At 45.8% G+C, this 17,505-nt stretch overlaps 1 protein-coding gene across 2 annotated transcripts in view; it reads left to right on the top strand.

Annotated features, from left to right (window-relative positions):
* Positions 1–6,016: 6,016 nt before the first annotated feature.
* LOC135400944 (monocarboxylate transporter 10-like) overlaps positions 6,017–17,505 on the top strand; it is a 215,977-nt gene continuing 204,488 nt past the window's right edge. The window contains exon 1 of one of the 2 annotated variants that reach the window (XM_064632970.1): positions 6,017–6,892. In XM_064632970.1, the coding sequence (XP_064489040.1) occupies positions 6,457–6,892 (436 nt within the window). In that variant the 5' untranslated portion in view covers positions 6,017–6,456. Of the gene's footprint in view, positions 6,893–11,720; positions 11,977–17,505 lie in introns of those variants that run through there. The other variant, XM_064632971.1, reaches the window with a different exon arrangement.

Here is a 17,505-nt window from a genome sequence, read left to right as displayed (position 1 = left end):
GCGAAAATATCTACGACTGTGTCAGTCAATTGACTGTATAATCTCTGTATGCGGGCCATAGGATTAAGACAGGACCTTTCAGAAGACCAAAGGGTGTCGTACTTTTCTCCCTCCCCTAGGTGCACAGGGCCGCTACCACAAAGCAGGCTGACCGCGCCTTTCCCAAAAACATCAACCCCTACTCCCCTTGAGCTCCAGCACCGGAGTTTCCAGTACTATTGTTGCCCCAGGCACCAACAACACTTCGCAAACAATCCTCCGATAAAGTAAAAACATCTCAAAACGAAAGAAAATTCTGCCGCTTAATTCGACCCCTTGGCCGTCGTCGTTGCCAGAAAAAAAAAAAAAAAAAGAAAGAAAAAAACAAGCGTCAAGAAATGGCGCGATAGCGGGCTTTTAACTCGGTGCACTTTTCCAACCGCAAAACCTCTGGTGTGTCCGAATCTAAAGCACGCGAACAGAGAGCGGTAAAAGGGGAAGAAGGAAAAAGAGAATGCAGAAATGGATACGGAAGATGAGCGAAGGGATGGATGGAAGGGAGAGGAGGACGGGATGAGGAAGAGGGCGCGCTCCCTTCGGACATCGCCGATGCTCGATGCTGTTGGTAGGGGAAACCGGGAGCAGTGGGAAACTTGGGTTCCCCTTCAGTTACGAGCACCTTTTCCGCGTGCGCGCTGTTCTAGGGCTCTGCGAGTCCTCGGAAAAGAGGCTCGCCTCACGAGTGTGACGGTATAGTTCGAAAGTACTCGTAAATAGTCGGTGTAAAACAGGAGACGAAGGCATCTTAACGACGTTCTTGCCCAACGGCGTGGATGAATGTGGGAAAGGAAGAGGATGAAGACGAGCGTAGGGCAGCAGTATTGCCACTGGTGCGTAAACTTTTCAAGTGTTTCGCTTTGAGTGCTGATGAGGAGAGGAGGGGAGGGAAACTAGAGAGGAGTGCGCAGGGAAAGTGTATCTTACGGAGGTTGACTTGCAGCTGTTGAGCGCAAATGGAAGGAGTTCTTGGTCGTCTTTCTTTTCGTGCATTGAACCATAACGCTTGTGTCTTCTTCGTGCTCGCTTCGCGTAATGTGTCAGTTCATTCTACGGATAATCCCGGGCCACGTCATATCTGCTCTTCATTCCATTGTTTCACTTCGTGTGTTTCTTACTTGGTAGTGTTCGACGGGACCCAATGAAAGGTCCCAATAACTTTTGACATCTTATTTTACTTCCGAGAACCGTTCACTTATGAGACGGTGCACACTTCCTCTCTTTTCCTTTATCCCTGAGTTATTGGTGAACAACAACAATAACAATTTTATTTTAAGGTGTACTTAAGGTTAACTTCATCGGTGAAGTTATTGGTGGTACCACTGAGTTATTGGCGAAGTTACTGGCGGGTACCACTAAGTTATTGGTGAAGTTACTGGTGGATACCACTGAGTTACTGGTGAAGTTACTGGTGGATACCACTGGATTATTGGTGAAGTCATTGGGGGGTACCACTGTAATTGGTGAAGTTGCTTCCTCCGTTGTATGAAGTGGACTGATATCCGTGAGACATTGAGATTGAAGTCACACAACTGCACGTGCCCAGCGTCTCGCTGTATCTCATGCTCTGTCCTATCTTGCTTTAAAGCATAAATTCGTAGTGTAGTACGTGTGACTCTCATACTGGTACATTTCATCCGTGGATCCTAATGGTGAGTCTCGCCTATAGCACTGAAACACTCCAACACGACGTTGATAGTCGTCACAGACAAAACTTCCGTTTCTTTTTCTTCTTCTTTTTTGCAATGGTTTTTGTTTTCCTCGTGTGAGGGTGTTGGTGCGATGTTTGATTTGTGAGAGATCTGTCCTGCGGTCACGTTGATTTCAGTGTCACGCATCCACGACCGCTTCTTGACCATCATCTTTCCTAACGAACTGCCCACTCTTGTTCAATGACTATAATAGCTCTGTGGAGAAAGGCTCGAACGAAATCGCTTCCATCGTATATAGCGTGAATATCACCCTCGTAAAAGCTTATAGGTCTCTGTTCCTGTAGCGAGAAAATAGTTCCAGCGGCTGTGTCGGCAGCTATGTTTCTACAGAAAAAAAAAAAGAAAAAAGAAAAAGATACAGAAAAGGAAACCGCAAGTGACGGCGGCCGCAGCAACGAAAGGTAAAATGACACTAAATCGCATAAACCGCAATAATCCTGGTTCTCGGACGACAACGTTCCGCTTTTTCGAGGAGCTGGCTTATGTTTCGTGATTCAAGTCAAGTGTTCCTGTTTGTGCAGTATTCTCTGGTCCATCTCTTTCGTAATATCCTGTTTAATCCTGAAATAGGAAGTGTTTTTTAGGTGCGTTTCCAATTCAGTTGTTCAATACTAAGGCCACGAAAACTTTCACATAAGAATGTAAAACCTGCCAACACAAAAGCCTGGACGCATGAACGTGGGGAAAGGATTCTTGCAGTGTGGAGAGAAGGAATAAAAGGCAGATGGAAGTTTGATGTCACCTTGTATAAAGTTTAATTGTTTTCCGTTCATCAGAAGTAAGAGACAAGTACAACGTAAATAACAAGTACAGTCCACAGAGACAGCACACAGCAAGAACCCAAGTGTTTCCCGTAAACGATACACAGTTCTTCACCAGGATGATTATGACCCCGCTAGCTTGTGGTGATACGCATATTGTGAGAGTCAATTCAATTACAATTCAATGCGCAATTCAGTTTACAAACCTTGGAAGCGCGACCTGCTCCTTTTTGCCGTGACGTGAGGGAAGATTAGCTCTCATTAGCTCTCTCTCACTGTGCGCATTGTTTCCCCTGAAGTTGGCCCAGGGCGAATACTAATCCCCTCTGTCTCCCACTCCACCCAGCTGTCCTCTCTCCATCTGTCCACGTCTGTACGCCGCCCATAGCCACAGTTGCTTCGCGGCACTAACACAGAATTAAGAAAACAACTATCATTGAAATTTTCTACCCTGCATCGAAATCTCAGCACACTGCATCCCGTAAGTCGCTCAAGCGCTCAGTTGCAATCTTGGGACACGATCAGGTAATCCAGCTGGCCGTAATTAAATTCTCCTTACAGCCACGACAATTCAAATTTATTTGGAAGCTCGTATCGCTTACCTGAAGCATATTATAAGCATAATATTCAAATATACATGTACTAGCGTTCAGTCGGCATGCAACGAAGTTGCCCGTGCAAACAGGGAGCCGTAAAATGTGGTGACTCGAATACTAAGTCTGAGCACCTAGAAAAACTTTCCGAGTGTGCAATCCAACAAATGGAAAGGCAAATGCGCCAGCTGCAATACGTTTGATCTGCGGGCATTTGTAGAAACACTCACGTCAGGCTTGCATCAGCATAACCAAGAACGAGCAATCTCGTTGCGCCATATATCGAGTATGCTTATCTCGCTTCCTCTATATTCTTTCTCAACGGTTCATATTAAGATGCACGACCGCCACGGTAATACAGTCAGACGTGTCTGCCTGATTGAAGTTCATGATGTTCCTTAGTGACGACTTGTGAAGTTTACAATGTTGATCGTCTCATACATTTCGACGACGAAACGAGTTTGTGACGCAAACTGCCACTGTCTTCTTGCATGTTGTTTAGTTTTGTATAACAAACATTTGCACCACAATTTATAGCCCAAGTCATCTTTGCATGACTCCCCCTTTTACAGCGTCACACGAAAAATGCTCCTTGACTCGAAGAAATGGCAACTGGGCTGGTTGCATGCACATAAATTATCTACGCACGGTAGATTGACAAATAACTGTATTGCACCATGCACCTCTCTCTCTTAGCATATTTCATTGTGACGTGCCGCAAGTCGATCTTGTCCCGTAAAGTTCATGTATCATGTTGACGAAAAAAAAAAAAATAATAGGGAGGGATTGAATTCGTCACACGAATTTGTTCCGTAAAGTATACCGGCGAATCTCGAAGGCGAAATTACAAAGCAATGTACCCTGTCCTGAACGACGATTTTGAACCCAACGAGACTCCCAAAAAACGGCAAAAGGTACGTTATCTGCAAAAAGATTAATGGCGCAGTGGCAACGCTATGAAAACGTTTGAAACTGAACATTGCTTATACTTCTTCCTGCTATTGTTCCTTCATTCAGCTGTCGGCCTTTTATAGCCAGTGGAAAGAGGCCTCCGTGACTTGCTTTGTTTGGCCATAAAGAATGTTAGTAAATCGTGATTTGTCATGCGTGTGTGCGTGCCGTTTATTTGTTTATACGATTATCTCTTGCCTTTTGACATCGCTACGAATAATATTTCGTATTCATTCCGCTGATCCAGTGAATTCGATGCGGGAATAAAGGCCAGGAACATCGTACGGATGGTTATAGAACGATAAGGGATATGTTGGATGATGGTAGCGAGTATACTGAGGGTTTCATGCGAAGGGGGGGGGGGGGGGGGGACAGGGGTTGCAGTAAGTTCTGGAGAAAGACCCGGTTCGGACAAAAGCAGTCTGCCATCTTTTTTTTAAACCAGCCAACCAATCTGCTCAAATCGTATTTCGAGAGAACGCCTGAATAGAGAGATACGCATTGTTCGAAGAAATGCGGAACCCCTCCAGCTGTATCTGTATGCACGCTGCGAAAAGCATGCATTCACGGAGAGCTCGAACGGAACATAAATTTGCCTCGTGTTTGCGAGCCAAAAATGAAGCGTCGTCGAATCACTTTGTGAGGAATTATTCCACGAATACGCGGATTCGTTACGAGAGTACCAAGTTCTTTAGTTGAACTTAAAAAGGACCACGGAGTCCCATGAAAGCATTGTTCTCGCAGGAACAGCTTGGTCACTGGGTCTAATGACGTTTCGCACCCGACAGACACACAACAGAGATATTTCATTGCTGGACGAGAAGTTTGACGTCTCAACGTTTTTGAAGGGCTTTCGCAATAGAAAAGTTTTTCTTGCGGTGGGGGGCTTTAAACATAGTCCTGACCATGTTCAGTTTCATTGTGCGTTGTATAAAATTAGGTACCTGTCTTTGTTTTTATTTGGGTCAGTTGCATTTTCGTGGTCCTTTATCAGGAAACATTTGGATTTGTTTGGGTACTATTATTTATTGGTCAGCATTTAGTGCACATTAATCGAACGGCTTCGAGAGAGATATTAAAGAACCTTTTCATCCATTTGTTTCATGCTCACAATAGTTTCATAGGTTCGATATACCATGTGTAACCTTTCCTTTCTTTCTTTCTTTTCTTTCTCAATAAACATACCCCCCCCCAAATGATCCTTCCGAAAGAAAGAATGAAGATCCGCGACCAAACTGACTGCGTCACTGAAACACAAGGAGATGTTGCCATCTGACTGCATCAATCATGACATCAGTTTAGTCAACGATTGACGCAGGTTGTCCTCATCAGGCGAAAGCAACTCTCACAATATTACCAAGTGAACTCAATCTCAAGACAAATTTATCAACCGCGGTACTTGCAGAAGACGTGCTCTAGCATCAATATTGCCATACCTCTCCTCACCACGCACATCCAGAGAAACACCATTGATCTTGCCCATGGACCACCAGGCCCAGTTGACATTTGATATACTGCCCGTTTTTACAACATCTCTCTTCAAGTGCACGACACACAGATAGTGACCGCTGAGCCGATATCGATTTGTCTTCCTCAATTTGCTTCGTTTCCAGACAAAACGTCTTCGCTGGACAGCAGAAATTTCACATTTGGCCGATTGAAGGAGAGACCAACGTCGTGTGATATATCGCCCCATCACTGTATGGCATCGTGCCCTCGCCCTTCTTCGACCTCCCTCCTTGTGGTCCATCGGGCAAACGACCCCCACGTGGGGCTGAGACGCCTGGTGCCGACGTGAAGAAAAGAAGGGTAGAGACAGTTATGGCCTCATCATTGGAATAGCCGTCCCTTTCTCGTGCTTGAGCATCTATAAAAGTCAAGAATCATCGTCATAAGATGGCGCTCTGATCGAAAGCCTCGGACTGAGAGGAACAACCCTTCCCTTTTCAGATTGTCTATCGGTGGTGACTTTGACAGAACTGGTTGGCGTTTGTCCTGGTGCTTTCCATCCATTGGCTCAGAGGGATTGTTTCGAGGAGCGATGGAAGGCACGGCGTTGCGTCACTTTGAGAGTCCTGGAGGGCGCAGTGCGGTAGCGTGGTCACGGTGAAGTAGAGTATTGACGGCGGGTAGAGGAATACACGGTGTTGCGCAAAGCGCCGACTGTGGAAGGATGCGTAATAGCTGTCTGACGTCAAGATGGCTGTGGGAACGGGAATCAGCGTATGCAATTTCACCCAACGCCAGAACTGAGAGGAGACAATTTTCCCAATTCCACGAGGTGACTCATAGATTAAGGTTAGATTGATTGGCCTCGTTTCCCGTGAGTCTGGTGTGTGAGGGAGCTTCCAAAGGAGGAACATCCTTTTCACACAAGTACAGAGCTTGCTTCAAGTCTTGAAGATGGATATGACATTCAGAAACTTCGAGCGCACGAGCGTCTACCAGGCCATGTTAAACTGCGGGACCTGCACTAAAGTGGTGCGGCGAAGCAATACCACAGCCGAGACTGTAAAGACTTTCCCACGTCCTCTTAGTGCTCCAGCGGGCCTGAATCTCATGGTCCAGACGGATATCTTCGGTGGACCTTTTCCCGACTACCCCGCCGCAGAATGCGGCCATCTGCGCCACCGTCACCGTCGAGTTCCTGCAACTGCCCGTGATGTGAAGTCGGCCACAATCCGTCAGCACTACTACCCCGAAGGCGGCTGGGGTTGGACAGTGGCTGTGTGTGGAGTGCTGGTGCAGCTTCTTTCAGAGGGGCTCCTTGCGTCTCACGGATTTGTGACTGTGGTTGTGCAACTGCGGTATCCCGGCGAAACGACGCCTACGAAATTAGGTAAGTTTTTTTTTCTTCATGTGATCATCTATTCTTTTTGTTTTTCGAAAAACAATTATTGTGCCATACGGCGGCCGATTAGTCCTGTGTTTACTTGTCAGTTCAATTGACTTCGAGCGCAGCAAGAGAGGAGGTGCTCCAAGAGATTCCTAGGCCTTCTTCCATATGACTCGGATTCAGAGTGGCTTTTTTTACTTTATTTGTTGTTCAATCACGGCGATCTAAAGAAATACGATGTAACGTGAACTTTAAGCGAAGAGCGAGGAACCCGAACGCAAACAATAAGAATAACATCACTTCATACTTCACATCTCAATGTAATATGTCACTTCGATGCGGATAGTTCCGAATTCGTGCTTCACTTTCCTGCCTCTGTATGTGAGCCCTGTATCGAAAGGAAAAGAGAAATCAGACAGACACATAGACACACACACATATGCACATAAACAAGTAAACAAAGGACAGATAGAGACCGCGGCCCCAGAACAGAGGGGAACCAGCATGCTCCATCTCCTACGCCCTGGGCACACCATGTCGGTCCTTTCTTATTCCCTTGGTATATCTCCCTTGATCCATGGGTGATTGCATCTACGAATCCCGCAATGGACGCCTACTGAATGAATCAATACGCCATTCGCGAAGTTCGCGAACCGTGACCACGAAGTACGTAATTACATGCTTTGTAACCCATCCGTTTTTCTTCATACAAAGACGAATCTGGTACATCCGGCACTGTGGTTAGACTGACGCTGCTGGCTCTGAGAAGTGCAGCGGCTATAGCCTGACAATATCGTTCAGTGGTCGCTTGACTGAATCTGCCATGGCGCTATGTATAAAATGTAGTCGATGTGCAGCGTTATTCAGAGAGTCCGTCCAGTAAGCGCGTCAGGCCTCTTATGTGTGGGGACGTGCGACGAGTTGGACTGATATTGGGTGTTTGAGGGCATATGGTTATCCGAGCATTATATAAACATTAATGGACGGTAGGGTGCGATTCTAGAAGGCATTGACAACGCCAGCTACCACAATTCGCCTGAACGCGAGATCTCGCAACGCGGGATGGATGCAGTCGTCCGCCGCCCTTTTACCCCAGGCAAGGTGCTGGACCCCAGGTCCAGCCCCGCTCGTGTGCATCAAGGCCTCCGTCACATTTGGGAGTTTTTGTCATCAACCGGATTCTCCACCAGGCTTCGCTCACCTGAACTGCCGTCTCCATCATCATCTCTCGTTCTCTACAATTGGCACTGAGGCAGCGCCTGGCTGCTGGCCAGCATCGGCGTCATCTCATCATCGTCTCTTTATGTGTGTGTATATGTGTGTGAATTCTAAAGAAAACAGTACTGATAGAAAGTAACGGTTCTGAGGCTGAAACACACAACAATTGTATTTTCTTTTCAATTCAATTCTTTTCAATGTAATTTTTTAATTGTAAAAAACAGCACTGAAGGGCAAAGCGCGTCCAGAAGTAGACATCGGCTTATGAGGCTTCTGTAGCGCCTTGTGCACTCCTTGTGACGGTTAAGTTAAGCAGAAAGGGGTGTCTCCCGCCATTATGTCAGAGCTAAATTTTGAATCTGTATTTTACGAAGGAACCAGGATCTGCCTAATTTCGAGCTACGTCTCTTTCCACGACCTGTGCCACTCAAGAGCTGGCACCAACAACGCCCTTGGGCTTGCGAAGCAACGCGGTACGCGCCTTCTGCGGGCAGAACCGAGTGCCAAGTATTAAAATAGAAGTATGACGTATTGGAAATACATATTAAAGTATCAGCGACATGTTCTCCTATCTAAGCATCAACCGCGCAAGGAATTCGGTTCGCCGCGATTGCACTGAAAAACGGGCAACACCAGAAAGCTCGTGGGCCCCGAAAATTTGCATGAGAATACGAATGCTCTCGAGTTTCATCGTTGAGGCTGCTTACCATTTTTTATCTTTTTATTTTTTTTCAAATGCAGGCACGTGTATGATACCCCGGTGTCAGATAAACTTTTTTTGACGTGGAGAGTTGACGCATTGAAACCGCGGCGGCCGAAAACCTCGAATGCACCTGCATCGTATTACTGAGAGGAATTTCTGCAAGGAGCCTCGAGACTCAGATGAAGTGAGGGTACCTCTCTCATACTTTAAGAAAAAAAAGTACAAAAGTCATGATATGACTTGCAGAAGCGGCGCATTGTTAGTAGCACTGTATACAGAAGGGAAAGAAAAGGAGAAGTTACAGCATTGAAGCACATATATATGTGCTTTCCAAACGTGGAAAATGTCCTCTTGGTCTTGAATCTGGTGCCAAGATCTTATAGTCGATGCAGGAGAGAGAGAGACAGAGCGAAAGATAGAACCAGTGATTGGTCGGCTACACAACGTATAGAGGACTTGTGGAAGTTGCGCGCCCTCACGCGCCCTGCTTGCTCTCCAGTTCTTGCCAAGGATTGTTTCACCTCTTTGTGTGAGGTTGTCAGACGGTTCTTCTGGGCACGGACGGCATCAGACGAGTAAATTAACAGCCCATTCCTTCCCATATGCTTCCAGCGTCTTTTCATGGCAGGGTTCAACGTCCACACCTTATGGACAAAATATCTTTCCTCCTGGCGTCTGCACCTCTGACGCATTCGAGTCACGCGATGCTTCGCATGGAGAATACCGAATTCCAAAGGCACGTCAAGATCGAGCACGGAGCCGTTGGGGTAACTGCATATTTATACAGGAAGTCCCACTGTCTGTCCTTTCCTGGTCCTTCCTGTAATCGGCGCCAATGTCACCTTTTTAGTCCTAAGGAATTTTTCTGCCTGGTCATTTGATTCTGGGTGTAATGGCGGAGTTAGTGCGTGTTGGGTTGGCAGTTCTTGGCGACAGCTTTTCAAAAACCTGACTCGAGCACGGTTGCCAATTGGCCGTTACCAGCACGTCAAGCACCCCGTTCTGCACAACGATGCTTTGGAATGCACCAGTTACCTTCACTGCATCTGTTCAACTCATCAGCCCGATGTCTGGCCACTTGCCATCAATAACGATCAGAAGATTCTTTCCTTGAAGTCATTCTGCTGCTCATTTCCCGCACAAGATGTAGCCCTTGTCAGTAGTCTACTGTAGTCAAACCTGATCCACTGGCACCAGTTCATGAGCAATATAACTTGACCATTCATGAGAGGCAAACTCGCTCCTAAGGTGCAGTTTCAACAATGTTTTCGCTCAGCAGGCACTTGAATATTTCACATGTGCAAATCGTGGATAGCTAGGGTTTGATGACCGCCGACATTGAAAGTACCTTGTTGAACCGTTGCATCAAAGTCCTCATCTGGTACCTCCAGTAATCATGACAGGCTTATGCGTGATTTGTGACGTCCCGCGGATTGGATATCTAATGTGCACTAACTAACCAGAGGCGAGAGCTGTAGACGACTCGCTGTGCTCAGCAATGTATCCTTTGGAAACATAGAGGTTACAGTCACCACAGATTTTCGGGTCCAAAAGCACTGGTAAAATTTCTTAATGCCGGCAATAATGACTGGAATTATATCGCAGTATGATGCGTGTCAGTATGATGCGCTCTGAGTGTCCTCGACGCATGAACAGTTCGTCTGGCTTAGCTGGATTTACGTGGCCACATTTTAGTGACGTACATTCGGTAGAATATTTTGAACATTTTTTTTTTTACAGGGCAAGCCCGTTTTAAAATTGCAATTCCGTTGTTTCGTTTTTCTTTTTTTGTTCAGCCAAGCACTTGACAGGTTTGTCCTGAAATAGTTCCAGGATTAGTATATAAAACGAGGAAACCAAAACCGAAACAAGTTTAATAAAATAAGTATAATAAAATAAGGTAAAATAAGTCAAGCTTACAGTTTTTACGTGTGGTGTTTCAATAGGCATGTCATGAAACTATTTTCTTCTATAAAATGCAGTTTATTACCATCTCTGTTGTTACACACGATCGAGTGTCATTTTTTGGGGGCGGAGACAGACGAAATCCCATGGAGGAAGGAAACACAAGGAGCGGCCCCTCCGACGGTTTTCTATCGGGACGAGCGTAGCCGGTCTCGCATTGCATTCTGGGATGCTCCTGTCTACCACGTGACCGCTCACGTGACCCTCCAGACAGCATGGCTCCAGCAAAGCAGACGACGCGAGCTGTAGTTGTGTTGCAGTTCAGATGGCAGTATTACGTTGAACGCGTGCTTGCACTTTATTTCTGTGTGTTGCGAATGTTTACTGTTCTATTAGAAGACCAGTCACAGTGTGCAGAACGCAAAAGGAGTACGCGGGACCGAAAACATCACGTGTGGCAACGGTTACTTCCAACGTATGTACTTTTCTTGACTAAGTGGTTAAGAATGCCGTTCCATTAATCAGATTTGTACAACAACACAAGATATGAAATGAATCTGCGGCAAAGTTTGAGGTCCCAAATGAACAAAGATGACTCGAAGATACACGGGCGTCTAAAGCAAGTTACCGTGTACTTACGAACAAAACGCGTTCCAGTGGAGCTGCTTTCAGTTCAACGAGAGCCGCAACCGGGACAGGAACACATTACCATACGTCGTTTCTACGACGGTGCTCACATTTTCACAATAAATTACTTCCAAGAAGCAAAATCATACGGAGAGCAGCGCGAGAAACAAAGTCTTGCAAAACCGAAACTTTAGAGGGGATCACGTGGTGGACAGGAAGCAATGGCGATTTTGACTCGAGCGACCGCTAGAGGGTGGCTACGCTAGTCTGGAGGGAAGAGCCGCTCCTTGTGTTTCCTTCCTCCATGCGAAATCCCCACAGAAAAACTTTTCTGTCGCCTGACTTAGCGCGATTGTTAACCTCGTTTGGCAACCTTGCACCATTGTTTAGAAATGGCGAAAACCTGTGAGGGAAGGCGGAAAGTTTCAAAGGCGTTTTCAACAAAGAGTTTGCTTTTTTTTTAATGTTCAAGTGAATCTACCAGTATAGTTATTTTCATTGTAGTTTTTTGGCAAGCGTGCTGTGCATGTTGTAGTGGATTGTTGCTCATGGAGGCCTCGGTGATATCGTACAGCGCATCACCAGTCAGAAGCGTACAAAATGCGAAGTGCAGCCAAGTTCGTGAGTTCCATAGGTGGGTGTTTTCCAAACCTTTATTGTACCATCTGGCTTCCGTGTTTGAATCGAACACTCGAATGACATAAAATCCCAGAAGTTCCTCCAGAATATGTTCTCTCTCGGTGATAAACGTCCTTCACGTAATGTGTAGACACATCGCATCCCCTGCCAGTACAATGACATTTGCCCTCTCTGACGTTTGCAATAAACACAAAATGCACAGTCTGCTAGTCGTTATGGTTTGCTCATTTTCGTTTATGGTTAGTTCCGAACTAATCTCCCGAAGCGAGGTTTTGTTTGTTGAACAGCTGCCGTAATATTAGCGGGTTAGAATGTAGCCCAACGTCACAGCCGTTAGTTATGGAAACCGCCTGGACGCTTGCCAAGTAAGATATGCAAATGGTTCCGCTGCAACAATTGCTTTGCTCGTCGTCTAGTTGCTAATTGCTACATTTGTGACAGCTGTACATTGTTCCGATGGATGTATTTTGTGTCTATTTTTTGGCGTCTTACGCGCATTTCTTCTGGGGTTTATTTGTAATACTTGCTTGAGACAATACGGATGACACAAAGAAGCTATAGCTATGTTGTGGTGAACAGATAAAGGGTGAATTGTTCACTAAAAAATTGGCATGGTACTCGCTTGCATATTGCCATCGCTTAAGGGTCATCGCGTACGTCACCTGATTCCGATCAGAGATTGATACACCACAGTTCATACTGTCGCACGCCGATCATTTTCTGATCTAACTTCCTTAGCTGTGTAATCGCCGACTCCAGAATATTGAGCGATGGCCGTGGAATACAGGCCGGTCGCCTGTCTCGCTTCGCAAGGATACACTATCAAGCCTTTAACCTTGAACGTTCTACGGAATACTTTGGACATTGCATGATTATGTGTCTTCGACGCTGCCATACGTGGGACACTGTGTAGTGGGCTGAGGTTATGTACTTGTTTACTAAACTATTTGTCAGCATCACATCGAGGCGAATTCGGTGAAAGGGCTATCATTTTCTTCACATTTTCCCCGTCAAACCTGTCACTTATATGAACGATTTACGCCTGTGTCAAGCAGGCGGACCAGGGCTAGAGGTTAGAGGTTGCATGATATCTTCTCGGGAACGGACTGGTAGATAACGGACACTTTTTCCAATACATAACGCGCACGCTATGCACCGGAAAATACGGTAGTCCTTTTGGGCGCAGATAGAATTTCCACAGCTTAGACTGTCGTTTCCCATTAATGCCATCCTGCTGTGTGAGTGATTATGGCTATGTGGGTGGTAATGGTAATGACATGCAGTGACCACCGGAAGTGAAGTTGATGGCGTCATCAACTCCCTGAGCTCTAGTACTACACTCTAAGAAAGAAAAAGGGGAGAAAAGAGAGAGAGCGAGAGATCGTAATTTTAGTTCTCCTCAGGACTAGGTGCATTGTTGCAACCACTAGACCCTTTAGGTATCAAATGCACGGAAGCTTAGCGAAGTTTAGGGACTAATGTAATGCTGAGGACTAAATTTCAAGGGTAGGGGAGGAGTAATTGGAATCAAGGAGACTAGAAGCTGTAAATGCTACGCAATTAATTTATTTTCTTTTTTTGTGTGTGAGTGAGTGTATATGTCTGGTACAATGTGACAAAATGTCTTGTGTTTTTGCTTTACCATTATACAGGGTATTTCACCTAAAGTGATAAAAAAATTCTAACTGGCGACGTACTCGCCGGAGGATTGTGGGACTTTCGGCAATTACCTTCTGAAAACTTTTGCCGCCGTTTAGGAAGGCTTTCGACAATTTTTAATTGAGAAACATTTATTTTCTCAATCAAACTTTGAAAACTCCAAAGAGAACCTCACTCTTATTTAAACAGAAATATGAAGTCCTCCACGGCTAATCGCAGACCCAACAAGAACTATGCACAGTATAGCAACGGAAATAGTCGAAGAAAATTAGTAAAAGTGCTGCTTTAGCCCCGCCTGCTTGATTGTCGCACAAAAGCGCGCGCGGAAGGTGCGGCGAGAGAAGTGTTCACACCTCTTGCTTTACCTTTCTTCCCACGCTTTGACCTTGATACTGGTGACGACCGTCTTATCACAAAGAAAGCAAAACAAATGAAAGGGGGGCACTTCCTCCTCTAGCCGCACATTTCGGGGGCGCGCGTTTTTGCGACAATCCTGTTGCCACATACTCTCTACTCTATAGCGCCAACGCTGGAAACCTAGCACTGTTTTTGCGCTTGCCGTTCTCACATCCAACCGAGCACATAGCCTTATCCTGCTCGGGTCACGCGACATCTCGTTGCGACGTGACGCACCGGTACCATACCGTGATTGTTTACTGTCCGCGTTGGATACACGAAGCACCATAGCCGGCAACATTTTTCATGCTGCGATTCGTACTGTGATTTCCATGCATTTGCACGTCGTCGTCGTCGCCTTCCCGTTTTGATGCTTAGAGTGGCCGGAAGCAAAACAAACCCCAGCTTCCGCGACGTCACCGCTGGAAGAAGCTCCTGATTGGTTAACGCAGACTTAGCGCTCAAAATAGGGCTAGAAAAGTTGACGGGGACTCTACTTCGACGAGTACTGTTTTATAGCGGTTTGCAGCACTGAGAGAAGGAAAATATAGCGCTGTTTTATATAGTTGTGTAGCAAATCGCAATATGTGAGCACTGGCCTTAAAACAGGCGGTGCTAAAGCAACACTTTTACTTTTTTTTTTTCGGCTATTTCTGTTGCTATAATGTGCATTGAAACCTGGGTCTATCGTGAGGTGATATCCGGCCCGACAATTTCCCACGCGAAGTCTGTGACTTTTTGTGGAAGGCGGCCTGGGGAGTTCTACCTACGCGTGATCGCTTAAATCGGTGGGGTGTTACCAATACCCCCCTTTGTCCGAATTGTCCCAACATTGAATCAGTGTCTCACGTGTTAGACGACTGCGTTGTAGCAAGGACGTTTTCGACTCTCGTTTGCCGGGTTTTCCCGTTCCGCTACCGTTTCGGACACCGGATCAGGGACAAGTTTGTTCTTCTGCTCGTTGCAGTGGCAAGGTACGTCTTGGGGAAGAACAGATGCAGAGCGGTAGCTCAAAGCAGGCGCCTTCGCGTTCAGTACCCTCTCCTCATGTCGCTCCACAAGCAGGTAGTCATTTTCTTGGAGACCCAGTTTGTTACACTTGGAGAGACAGAGTTCCTCCGAAGATGGTCGACACGGTACATTAGTGTCCGCCGCGGCCGTGTCTCCTTGAATTGCCACTGGCTCCCTTAGTGGCGTTCTTTTGTGGGATTCTTTGGGAATATTACACTTGTTTTAGCTTGTCTTCTGTTGTGTAAGCATTTTGTGTAATTAGTTTGTGCTACATTATATTGGAACTGTATTGAACTTGCACTACACAAGTTTACTTGGTTATATTAAATATCCTAACAAGTTCTTGTTGGGTCTGCGGTCATCCGTGGAGGACTTCATATTTCTGTAAAAAAAAAAAAGTGAGGTTGGCTTGGCAATTTTCAAAGCTTGATTGAAAAATAAATAAATTTCCGTCAATTAAAAATTGTCCAAAGCCTTCCTAAATGGCTGCAAAAGATTCCAGAAAGTAATTGCCGAAAGTCTCACAATCCTCCGGCGGGTACGCCGCCAGTTAGAATTTTTTATCACTTTAAGTGAAACATCCTGTATGTGACATCATATGCAACATAGACACTTCACAGAGGATACACTAAAGCTCGACTCACGAAGCATGCATTGGCGTTTGATCAATTCCTATGAATTTTATGATAACAAAGAAAGCTTCCTGACATGACTTGCGTCTTTATAAAAGAATTCTCCACATACCTCTCCATAGTCAACGACATTTCATGTGAGCCTCTATGTACGCAATACACGCAGATCACAGTGCTCAGACCACAGTTAACCATACTCATTCTATGACCACACTCGAGTGCTGTTGCTGAACGCTGCAGTGAAGCTTCATGGACACGTACGATCGACCTGCGCATGACAAATCCTCTTCCGAGGCCCTTCCGCTCCAAGAGGCCAGACGTCGGCTGTCACAGCCTGCTACTACCGGAAGGAACCCGATCGAATTAGACGTTCGTCGGTCCGTCAAATATATGGCGGCTTGAATGAACCTTGTTGGCGTCATCTATTATGAGATTGATAGCATTGTCACGTGTAATCGTACACACACGTTAGTTTGCGTTAGGCAGTGAGACAAAAGCAATGATACTGTGCGATTTTTGATCGTCGAGTTCCATCGATCTGGGAGAGACACGAACTTGCAGAATCCCGACAGCAGTCATGTTTTTTACCTGTAATGTATAAGTAACGCTGCATAGCCAATGTAGGGGAGATCGTGCAAAGTTGTCACATGTGTCAGTTGTCACACTGGCTACTTAAAGAAAACGAAGCAAAGTAGCTGAGCCATTTTCCCGCTGTTTGTTAGCGGCACGAGCAACCACACACACACACAAATAAAGATACGATGATGAGATGGGGCTGATGCCGGCCAGCAGGCTGGGCGCTGCCCCAGTGTCACTTGTACGTGATGAGAGATGATGATGGATATGATATGATATGATACGAGCAACCACTAACTGAAGAAACTTTCATTTTCATGGAAAGTGTGGCAAGCTGCACACAGCTCAGAGACTTGTTTCAGTGACGAGTAAGAAAATTTTTCCCGTTCGTGCAATTTTCAAGTTTTGCGCAACGCAGACTAAAGCTCTAATGAATGCACATGTTCGTAATGTTTATGCAGCTTTCGGAAATCTTCTCACGGATTTTTTCAGCGGAATACGTTCCACAGTTAAGTCCAGTGCTGAAGTAAAATCACTGTGGGTGTCGTAGGGGTCGGTTGTGCCATATCTGGTGGGGTAAGTTGTCACGTGCCTCAACTGGTAGAGCGACTGACAGCGCAAACTAAAGCCGCGAGGAAGTGTTTCAGAGCTTTTTCGTACATCTTAGAGATCGTGTAATAATTTAGTGCAGCTTTTTACATTTACAATGCCGGTCTACAGCCAGTAATAGCTAGCTTGCAGTGTACCCATGAATCCTGTACAGCTAGGACAGACGTGTACATTGTGCAAATGTAAGGCTTAAGATAATTGTTAGGTTCTTTTCTCCTCGTTTAGTTTGTTTTCCATGTGCACTTCCAATGGGTATTCCATTCGGTGTCTCTACAATAAAGTTTACGAGAAAATGCAGCTGAGGCAACTTGCCCCAGCCCGTGTGACATCCTGCCCCGCTACTGGGGCGTATTGTCACACTTGACGACCTCCGCGCAAATGTTTTTTATATACTGTTTTTGAAACCAGCTTTAGCTTAATATGTGTGTTGTGTAGCCAAAATATCACACTAAAATCCAGCGTTGGTCTCATCAGCCTGGTGAACGTACTTTCCTCACAACAAAATCACAGGTAAAAAACTGTGACAACTCTCTCAGGTCTCCCCTACAATACTCACTACCGAGTAGTTCCCATACGTAGCACCCTTACGCATAACCCATGTCCGCCTTTTTTCCCACTACCTGTCATCACTCACAGTGAAC

The sequence above is a fragment of the Ornithodoros turicata genome, chromosome 7 (genome assembly GCF_037126465.1).
Source record: "Ornithodoros turicata isolate Travis chromosome 7, ASM3712646v1, whole genome shotgun sequence".
Taxonomy (NCBI): domain Eukaryota; kingdom Metazoa; phylum Arthropoda; class Arachnida; order Ixodida; family Argasidae; genus Ornithodoros; species Ornithodoros turicata.
Note: the sequence above shows the minus strand (reverse complement) of the source record. Positions and strands in the feature narration are given on the sequence as shown.